At 50.0% G+C, this 10,751-nt stretch overlaps 1 protein-coding gene across 1 annotated transcript; it reads right to left on the bottom strand.

Moving 5' to 3' along the window:
* Nucleotides 1-657: 657 nt before the first annotated feature.
* Nucleotides 658-9,613, bottom strand: LOC142559898 (solute carrier family 22 member 7-like). Its single transcript, XM_075671587.1, has 4 exons — nt 9,152-9,613; nt 7,242-7,574; nt 2,490-3,305; nt 658-945 (listed from the first exon to the last, which is right to left on the bottom strand). Exons 1-4 carry the CDS (start codon nt 9,575-9,577, stop codon nt 658-660), a joined length of 1,863 nt encoding a protein of 620 aa, XP_075527702.1. The 5' UTR covers nt 9,578-9,613.
* Between the last annotated feature and the right edge of the window lie 1,138 nt (nt 9,614-10,751).

Here is a 10,751-nt window from a genome sequence, read left to right as displayed (position 1 = left end):
CAGTATGAAAATCGCTGCTATGTCCGTGCGCGGCGCAACAAGCCACACCATAAGTTAACGCGACGAAAGCGCGCTCCAACACCACCATCACCATTTAAGGTAATGTCGCAGGTAAATACACATTTCGTTCAGCAATGTTCGGGGAGAAACCACGAGGAAACGAAAAAAAAAGCGTATCCAGTGTTACCCCCTACATACAGCGACAAACTGTTCGGCAATGGCAGCGAAAAGTAGTCAAGTTCAAACAAAGCGGTTCGGTTATTACCTGACCTCTCATGTATAGCATGCAAATTGAACCATCCACAGCATAAAGCAACGCGACGAAAGCAGGCTCTCTGAATACCATCCGAGATGCCGACGGGGATCAGCCCAGGATGACTTGAGCAATTAACGTTGACTCTCGGCGGCAGTCTCTCTGCTAAGGATGCGATACGTTTGGTTAACACATTTTCACTCAAAAAACACGAAGAATAAAAAACAGAGTTTCCAGGGTTGCCATATACAGCAATATAAACTTTCTTTAAGCGCGTAAATGGCAATGAAAGGAGTCGAGTTGGAAACAAAGTCACTCGGTCATTGGCTACTGACCACGCAAACGAAATGTTTTGCCTCTGTCGCGTCTGGCGTGTCAAAGTTGGTCCAGGACGCAGAGGCCCTCTACTGCTTCGGAGACAAGGAGTCCGGCGAGATCCTGCGCTTCTTCACCGGCGGCGGCGGCGCTCCGGCGGCGTTGATCACGTCTACGCGCGTCACAATGTCGAGCAGCGTCTTGTCGGACAGCGTCAGAAGCAGAAGGGAGAAGACGAGCAGGTTCAAGGCCGCCACTCCGATGGGCAGCGCGCCCATGTCGTAGCGCAGCACCGACTCGGCGACCTGGAACGCCTCGGCCGTCATGGCGCCCAGCCTGCCGAACGTGTAGGCGCAGGCGAAGGCCACGCTGCGAACCTGGTGCCACGGGTCCGAAACAAAATTAAGGAGTTTGCGGGATCGTAGACGTATCTGCGTTAGACCTAAGGCATGCACTAAATATGGAAAACAGATATGTACGTACATTTTCTATTAACGTGCGCCTATAAGCGATTTGCGATATCACGACATAAGCGCACTGTCATGCGGTTTCTTATGCACTCACTCAACTGGCGTAATAATCAGTACATGGAGATGCCACGTGTCTATAAATTTGTTGCGATGTCACTATATAAGTGCACTGCGATTCTATTTCTGATGTATTCAAAGTGGAATTGTTACGGTGACCTGATACCACCTGCAACGCTTTGGGGGTCATGGTGCCTCGCCTGCCGTGGCTGGGGTAGGCCACGATGCGAACCTAACGGCACAGATGCTTAACAAAGTCAAAGGGTCACAGGGTAACATATTTAATTGTGGTGCTTTACACGCCAAAAACACGACCTAATCATGAGGCACGCCGTAGTGGGGGGCTCCGAATTAATTTTGATCACCCGGAGTTCTTTAACGTGCACCCAATGCTCCCGGTACACGCGCGTTCTTGCGCACCGCTCTCCATCGGTATGCGGCCGTCGCGGCAGGGGTCCAACTCCACGACCTTGAGCTCAGCAGCGCAACGCGTTAGTCACTAGGCTACCGCGGTGGGTCATAGACGTATTTTCACCATCTAAGGTATACATTAAATACAGAAGATGAAGCCTATTACGCTATGCGGCAACGCTTCCCCATTGATTGTGCATTTTTATTGCGTTTGTGATACTTCTTTAATGCACAGCTGTACTATTATTCAGTTTGCATGATACTGAATTCCTCGAGACGCTGCAAGTCTAGTAAATTGCTGCGATATCGCGATATAGATGCACTGCCATTCTATTTCTAATGTATTCAGATTTGAGTTTTTGAAAAAGCAACTTTACGTTTTGTTTTATAATCAAGCTAAGCAAGGCTGTATAAGTATTTGCATATTATTTTTTGTATCTCGGCAAATTTTACTGCTCTAATGTCATTAAAAACCTTGAGAAGCTAAGGACCAGAGAAATGGATCGAAAGCGAAAAATGATGGGCGTAATGTTTAAAGAGGGCTACACAGCGGCGTGAATTAAGCAGCTGACTTTCCAGTTGAAATTAGGAAGAAGTAGGGCAAGTCGTGTAGTGCGTAGCAGATAACCAGTGGCGAATTATAGTGCCAGAAGGAGTGGCGAGGAAAGCGGGAGGAAACAGAAGTCGAGGACGTGAAAAGGTTCGGTGATGTGGTGAGATTAGGAAAATTGCAACTACATGGTACAATCAGCTGATCCAAGGCAAGAGTGATTCGAGGTGAAAGGCATTCGACCTGCAGTGCACATAAATTAGGCTAATGATGATGCTTTCAATGCACCTCCAAGGGTATGTGTGCCAGATCTTGCGATGCTCTTTTACGCATGGCGCGCGAGAAATGCGTCTGTGGGCGCCACAGCTGTAATAAACGACTGGTCAATACGGCGACGCGACAAGACAAACGTCGCATCTGCGCGCGCGGGTACCTGCGTCGGGAACAGCGACACGGTGTGTATGCAGAGCAGGACATAGGCGATGTTGAGGAGCAGCAAACGCCACATGAGGACCAGCTGTGACGGGAAGTTAAGACCTAGGAACCGGGCCACGGTGTTGAAGAGCAGCATGACCGACACGGCCACCAGTAAGACGACCAGAGGCGTCAGGCGGCCGTGGTGCCTGATGATGAAGTAGGCGATCGTCATGGCCGGCACGTTGCACGCGACTACGACCCACTTGATAAAGTTCAGGTGCGGCATGTCCAGGCTGCGGTAGTAGTAGTTCACGCTCACCATGAACCAGCAGCCGAACACGACGAAGCAGTGGGCCAGCATGGCGCGCGACCGGAAGTAGCTCAAATGCGTTCGCCGTGCCGTCTTGCGCATGCCGGCGGCGTGTTCCGCTTCCCGTACGGCGTTGGCAGCCGCCACTCCGTCCGCTTCCCCCAAGCTTCCAGCTGTCGGGGAGGACGCTAGCGTCTCCTTGACCTTCTCGAGTCGCTCGATCACGATGTCGGGGTCTTCGTCGTTCAGCCGGGCGGCCCACAGAGCCACTCGGCGGGCCTCGTGAAAGCGGTGGCTGACGATAAGCCAGTGCGGAGACTCCTCGGTCACGTACACCGTCCAGAGCAGGAACAGCGCGGGAAACGTGAGACCCGCGTGGCTCACGCGCCAGTTGAAGGCCATGTACGCGACCGTCACCACGAACACGGGCGCGAGGACCGTGGGCCAGCAGATGGCGAGCGCGCAGAAGGGCTCTCGGGGACCCGTGGGAGTCGACTCGAAGAGCAGCACGAAGGACACCACCTCCGGAACACGCGACAGAGTCAGGACATCGGCACCTCAATCAAGGCTCATTCTTGAGCTAGTTGGTACGGTCTACTTAATGGCAAAGCCTGTAGCGCAATTCAAAAAGACAGGGACGTGACAGCGCAGGGAATGAGGTGACACCGCTGTCCTGTTTCTCTGTCACGTCCCTGTCTTGAATTGCGCTAAAGGCTTTGCCATTATGAGCACCTCAGTCGCATCTCTTGTCATTACTATACCACTGTCAGAAGTAAAGACTCTGGAAAAGACGATATGAAAGAGAACAGACACCTTTTAGTACCCGTAATTGCCCTAGTTGACAACCACCAATAAAGGATTAGAGTCTTGGATGACGTGTGAGCACACACACACAATATAAGCAAATTAACCCAATTCTGTGTTCCGCCTTCCTCAGTGGTACCGTCCCCTACACTGTAGCGCCATGTTGAGCTCAAACTAGCCCAACTTCGGGGTATTTCCTGTTGGGATAGCAGGTGAAACATAACTTAGGAGAGAGACGCAAACTGACCCATATTGTGGGTGTAGCCAGACGTCATCGAGGGATCCATATTGCCGTACAGCCTGTCCGGTAAAAAGATGCGCGCGTTATCTAGGTGTGTTTATCTCCATGGTGTTACGGTTGGTGTCTAGCACCACGTGCAGAAAGGACTCTCGCCCACCATGCCTCATCGAAACGAAGTGTGACTTCCTAATTCGCCATGGTTGTCTCGAGTCTATGCCGGTCTGGAGGAAGCCCCGCAGTGTTTACAGGCCCTTTTGTGTGAGGACGACTTTAGAGGGACCCTTTCCTCGAACTGTCAAGCGCTACGGGGGAACTTGCGCGAACCAGCAACGCACAAAAGAGAAGGACAAGCGTCTACAATTCCCGGACCTGAGGCTTGGTATAACCGGAGGCGGGACGCCCTTTTCCTTGCAGCGGCTTGGTATCTACGGAGGCGGCACGCCCATCGACAAACCCTCTGTGCCTGTCACGTGACGTCGACAGGAGTAAGATCCCTCCAACAATTTTAGAGAGCCTATTTAAGGGGCTCCGAAATGTACTTTTCATCCACTTCATTCTCTTCTTATCATCTTTCACCAACCTTTGAATAAACCGTGCAAGCTTCGCACTAGAAATTGTCTCGTCCTTGCCTGGTCACCATGGTCTACCGGATGCCTGCAGCTCGCCGACAACGCCACGCTACCCAATAGTAACGTCGGTAGAGCTTCGATAAACAGGCGCCGCTCCAACTCGGCAGCAGTACGATACGCTACCCCAACAATGGACAGAACCATGCAATAAGATAGACAGGTGTGTCGACTTGCCTATCTTGCAACGCATTTGCTGCGGGAAGCTAGTCTCCAAGTAACAAAACACGCCCAACGTACCGCCGTACTCTTTGCCTCCGCTTCACTCCTCTCTTTTCCTATGCTTTCCGAGAAACTCTCCTTTGTCGCCCTTTCCGATGTTCTGGTAATACAATTTCACACCCCCTTGCGATCAAGTCACGAATTGATCACGTCGAAAACCTCATAAACAGCAAAAATTAGTCTGGCACACCGAGTTTTCTTGCTCATGTCGACCCGTGAAACGCGATGCTATCGCGGCGCGCTGTTCGCTTGAAAACGCTACTGGAGAAGGCGCGACCACAGATGCTATCGAAAAACAGGTCAAATGCTAACAATAAAACAATAAAAACGAAATGATAGCAGAGGAGCGTGCAGGGGAATGAAGAAAAAATACCTGCCGTATGAGCAGAGGAGTGACATCAGCCATAAAAAGATGCCAGACGATCAAAATCAAGTACTTTGTGCTCGGGTGCTCTTTTGAGGTGAACCGATTAAACTTCCACATAGCAAACAGTAATCTACGATGTGTTGTCATAGCGACTCACGACATAAAATGCGCAATAACAAATTACCATTTCACTCTGTGAAGATGGAATGGCAGCGAAAGCTGACGACAGTCACAGCTTTCAAACGAAAAACAAAGTGCTTTTTCGCTACCATTCAATATTCACAGATTGGAACGGTTCTCATTTTCTTCCCGTTGCGAGTCTGGCGTCGTTGCTTGTTCGCAGGTACCCGGGCTCGCGATTGTCGTTTTCGTTCAACATCGCGGGAAAGCTCTTCGTCGGTGATCGCTTCGTGCCGGCGCCGTTTGCATTATCGTTGCTGTTCCCTCCGGCGCTCCTCGTACGCATGTCGTTCTTCGGGTGCACGAACTATACGTGTCCGCCCCATCGATAACGCAGCTGTTTTTAGCGCCGATACCTCTCCTGCTTATGCTGCGATAACCTTGACGTCACGCTATTTTTCACGGCGAGCGTTCTAATCTCTTCCGTATTTTGACATCTGCGCCGACGGACGCCGAAAAATACTACGGAAGGTTAGTCATATACAGCTTTCGCTGTAAAACTTCTCTTGCTTGATTGTAGGTGAGTACTTAGTTCCGTGCACGGAGTAAGATATGCGGTGGCAGAGTAAGATGGTGGCATTCGCCTTTGTCAGAAAACAGCCTTGGTGTTTTTGATTATCTAGGACGCATTTCAGTGGAAGCTTCAAATAGGACTACAAAATGGCGTCGAGCCGAAACACCTTTTGTTCCAGTTTCCGTTCCAAAACGGTTCAGTTTCAGTTCAACTTCGGGTTGGAAACGTAATGGTTCAAACTGATTTGAACACGTTAAAGTTCATTTGAACGAAAGACTGATTCCAGGAAAACAGCATAAATATATTTTGTGCACAAACCCGACGCTGCTGCTAAGCTGCACGGAAATATTGTGCGTGTTGCTTTCCAATTGGCACGTATTTAAGAAAGAATTACGCAGATCCAGAACCAATGCTAGAATTTATGTGAAGCGAAACTTTACTGAAGGTGTGTGAATCAAGGAAACTCAGAGTCCTGTGGCCTGGTACTCTGCTCAGAGGGAAAGAGAAACGGAGAAAATTAGGATAGTGAGGAATGGCGATGAGGTTAGACATTGCGATGCGATTATTACACGTTCACGTTCGACAGGCCCGTTCACAGCCTTGGATCCAGGCCTGTATTAACTAAACATTATAAAAAAAGACCTTGATATTATGCTTCATTGATATTATGCCTGGCTAAGAGCCCAGTAAGAGTTTTTCTCAGTCAATGACCTGTTGTATAATCAACGCTAACGAAGAGGCCAATGCATGCGTTTCACAGTTACGCTGGGGTCATGCAGCAAGTACGTGCTCCACTGTCTCAGGTACTTTGCACGCATCACCGTCTGGCGAGTCCAACCGTTGGATGCGACGAAAATATTGTCGTCACGTAAACGTAGCGCCTAGTCTGCCTCCTTCAATGATATGCTGAAACCCCTACAAACGGTGCTCCCGCTTCTAAACCCGCTGGGCGATGGGTATCTGTAAATGAGGTAGCAAAATTGAATATGGGAAATCAGTTCTGAAGAAACTCGCAAGGTGGAGGAAAGTACATGAAAGGGACAACTTGGCATCCGTCAGAATTGTAGACCGAAGGTACAAAACAAACCCATGACGATGAGCTAAACGAGAAGCAAAACGTTTGGCTCATCGTCTTGAATTTCCATCTCCCGCCTTCCCCCTGTTTTCAAAGGAAATCCATGCAGTTTCTATTCAGTGTCCCAGTGTCTGGAGTTGCGGATTAATTCGTCTGCGACACAGGTACAGGCAATGCATGGAAGAAAAGCTATAGAAAAGGTGGCGCACTTGAACCCATTATTTCATTTCTTTATTTTTTTCAGTTTTGCTCCGTAGAGAAAACGTTCCAATTCAGTTCCGGTTCGGGCATTAATAAGGCTCTTTTTTTCGGTTTTTGGTTCAGTACCGGTTCCATAACCTGCTGGTCCTCCACTGCGTATATGTGGAAATTCGCCCCCGTCTTCCAACAGCCCGACTTCGCGTGATCGAAAATTGCCCCTCGTCTCACCTCCAGTACGCTGACGGCCGCCGAGGCAATGAATCGCAGCGCCACGAACGCGATCAGCGTGGGCGCCAGACAGGTGGCGCTGCTGGCGCACAGGAGGGCGCACACCGAGACCCACATGACGGGCCGGCGGCCCCAGCGGTTGGACGCCAGGCCCGCGCATGGGACAGAGAGCGCGCCGCCGCACATGAACGCCACCTGGTACAAGTACCGGTACCAGGCGCGGTCGCACACGATGTCCCAGTAGACCAGCACGGTGAATCCCGTGCTGCCCGTGTCGTAGTCCCACGCGTCGCAGGCGACCACCAGCCGGGTCAAGTTTACCTCGGCGGGATCCTGCGCAAAATGCGGGGAACGTCTCATCGTAACCGATCATCGCGCAGAATATTTCAAATGTGAAACATTTCCTTGCCTAGTCACAGCCAAGGTCAAACAGAGTTTGTCGCCGATGCTCGCGCATCCAAAGCGCCCGCTCGCTGGCCGCGATCGACTCGGCGGCTCCTTGCTCCAGTCATCAATACGGCTAGTGCCCAGTTGTGATGCGCTATGTAGCCCGTAGACCTCTACTTGCAGACAACAATGAGCCTTAGAAAGATCACGCGGAGGAGGAGCCAATGCGCCAAAGCCACTACGCCTCCACGGCGTTGGTAAATTAAAATTTTTGCGTCATGAAAATGAGAAGCTAAAATAATTAAGCACATATAAGATTGCGCCGCAACGACCGACAATGACTGCCAATGTAAGCGAATAGCTAGAACTAACAGACAAGCGGAAGGACGAGCGGGCATTTTCCTTGCCGGGTCCGACCACTGATCAAACGGGCGAAGGAGGCAGATAATTTTATTCGCTTTAAAACACGAACCGCATGAACATCGGCTTAATAAACAAAATATTACTTTCTTACAGCTAGGGCCACAGCCGTAACCCCAAAACAAGGGCTTAAATCACCACATAAACGTCAGAAACAGCTTTTAATGGCTACCAGTAGAGTTATTAGGCACCTCGGTATTCGTACGGTGACCAGAGACGGTCACAATACGAGGAGGCATGTACATGTAGGCATGTCTAATTAGGCAGCACATACCATGTTCCGTCACAGTGGCCCCTTCACACCAGTGACATGCTTCACCGCAGAACATTACGTATGTTTCTCCGTTAAACTTTATTGTATCGCGGCGAAGCTAACTTAAGAGAACCGAATTGGGCAACGCTTTTCTTAGACCCTTGAACGCTAGGGAAAGCTCTCGCTTTAAACATCATATACGAGAAATCGCGGGAAAGAATTAAAGCCCCAATATTTGTGATACCAATTAACCTAGGAGTGTCTCAAGAAATTTTACAGAAACCTGTAATAAATGAAAGTGCGAGACATACGCTCCATTCCCTACAGCAAATTTTCAAGTTATTTTTAGTGGTTCAGATATTTTTGCAGGTCTTCTGCAATCCTAATGTCCTTCCGTTATGGCGACAAAATATACCCGTAACTGCATGGTGTACCGTACATGATACGCGACAATGTTGGCTCATAAATTAACTATGCGCTCCTTTAGAAAATTAAGGTTATTTTAAATATCTGGTCTAAACAAAGGATTGCCCGATGTTTATACAAGAAAATAAATTTCTCGCAGTAAGCTGCATTAGTTGTTGAGTTGTGAACGTAAACAGTGAAAGAAAGGCAGTTAACGGTCTTAAATGCAGCTGAGGTGTTCTAAGCTTTATGATGCAATAATAGTTTCCGTGTATCGTGTGGGATCGGTTGGCCGCTTAGCGGATAACTAAGGGATCGGCTTTGACCCCGAATATCCGCCGGCGTCCGCCAATGAAATGCAGTAGCCGCCAACCCTCCCACGTGGCGCCGCTCCTAAAAGCGAGCAAAGCGTGTGCGTGCTAGCGAGACGATTTGCATATCGCACCTCCGTGGCAGCAGATACCGGCGCCGCAAGTGGCGTCGCGTAGCGGTGGCACTTGTCGTATCCTCGGCCGTCCGGTCTGCGGGGCAGGTGCAGCTCCTTCCAGGCGTCGGCGCTCACGTTGGCGTACTCGCTGCCCTGGCGGCACCAGTGGTCCACGGGCTCCAGGTCGTTGACTACGGCGATGCTCTGCGAGTAGGCCACGAACGTGGTGATCTGTGCGCACAGCAGCACCAATCTCTGGAAGCGACCGAAGCCGAACACGACCATGTTCTGCATCTGGGTGTCGGTCGCGCTGAGCGAGCCCCGGTCTGTCGAAGGCCGGAACCGGTATGGCAGCATCAGCGACGCCAAGCTTCCGGAGCGCCGCATCCTGCCCATGACTGGCTTTGCTCTCTCGCTGCGGTGGCTCATCCCAACTTCTTGCATCAGAGAACGCCGTGTTCCGTCGCTTGCAGCAGGAGGTCTTCTTGAAGCCGCTCGCTCCGCGCGCGTGATCGCCAGCGCTCGTGGCCAATTTTTCTTCATCTTTGTCCGCTTATAATCGGCTGTTTGTTCAGCCCGGTCGCTCAATAGATATGGATGTCTCTCCTTTAAGGAAGCGAGTTTTGGTCTAGTTGGAATTTAGACAAGGACATGCTCCAGCGCGTAAGAAAAATTAAAGGGGTGCGCTGAGGAAGGTAGAGCACTCTACCTTATCTGTCGTGCTTTACTGTTTACGCACCTCGTTTCATTTTTTCTTACACGCTGGAGCATGTCCTTGGATGCCTTTCCTTTGCTTTTATCTCACCCTCTGTAGTGCTGCTTAGCACTGCCACTAATGACTAAAGAGCCCAGTAAGAGGTCCCGGGATGCCAGTCCACGTCACACACGCGCAGGAATTGAAACTTGGAATTTAGAAAAGCCTACATAAATGTAAGTAATGCCCCTTAGAAGTGCTGGTCGCTAAATTTAGCGACCTTTAACGTGACTAGCATTCTTAGGATACTTGACGCACTTTCCGGTATCTACTTATACGTGCCTGTCTCTGAGCGCTTTTCCACCAACTTGCGTCACTGGGTAATCCGCAGTCCAATGGTCGGGCATGGAACTTCATGGCGGCACCGTTATGTGGCACAGCGCGTCCGGAGGCAAACGTGAGAGAGGAGCCAAACGTGCATGCCTAACACGTGGTCGTCGCGTCAGAGCACGCAATAGGTTGTAATGTTCCCGTTCAACAACAGTGCCATTTCGAAAAATGTCAAATTCCGCCAGATTATCGAATTTGCCATCTATTCAGCACTTATTGGCCCAGAGGGCTGCTACAGTCTCGCCGACTGGCTCAGAATGCCGCTGTTACGAAATTTGAGAATATGGCGGAATCAGACGATTGACAAAACGATTAACAAAGCATGAACTTTTGCCCACAGTGGTAGATTGGCCAAGAAGCTGTCGGTAAACTATAAAAGACATGGAAAAGCTGTACTAATAGTACTACCATAGTAAGAATAGACAGGAATAAAAAGCACGTGTCGTTGAGCAGCCAGTCTATATGGAAAAATACAAAACAAATGTTCAAAACGGAAACAAGTTGAACGGGTTGTTGAACGGGTTCAGTTGAACT

Source organism: Dermacentor variabilis, chromosome 10 (assembly GCF_050947875.1).
Source record: "Dermacentor variabilis isolate Ectoservices chromosome 10, ASM5094787v1, whole genome shotgun sequence".
NCBI classification, from domain to species: Eukaryota; Metazoa; Arthropoda; class Arachnida; order Ixodida; family Ixodidae; genus Dermacentor; species Dermacentor variabilis.
This window is presented reverse-complemented; position numbering and strand designations above follow the sequence as displayed.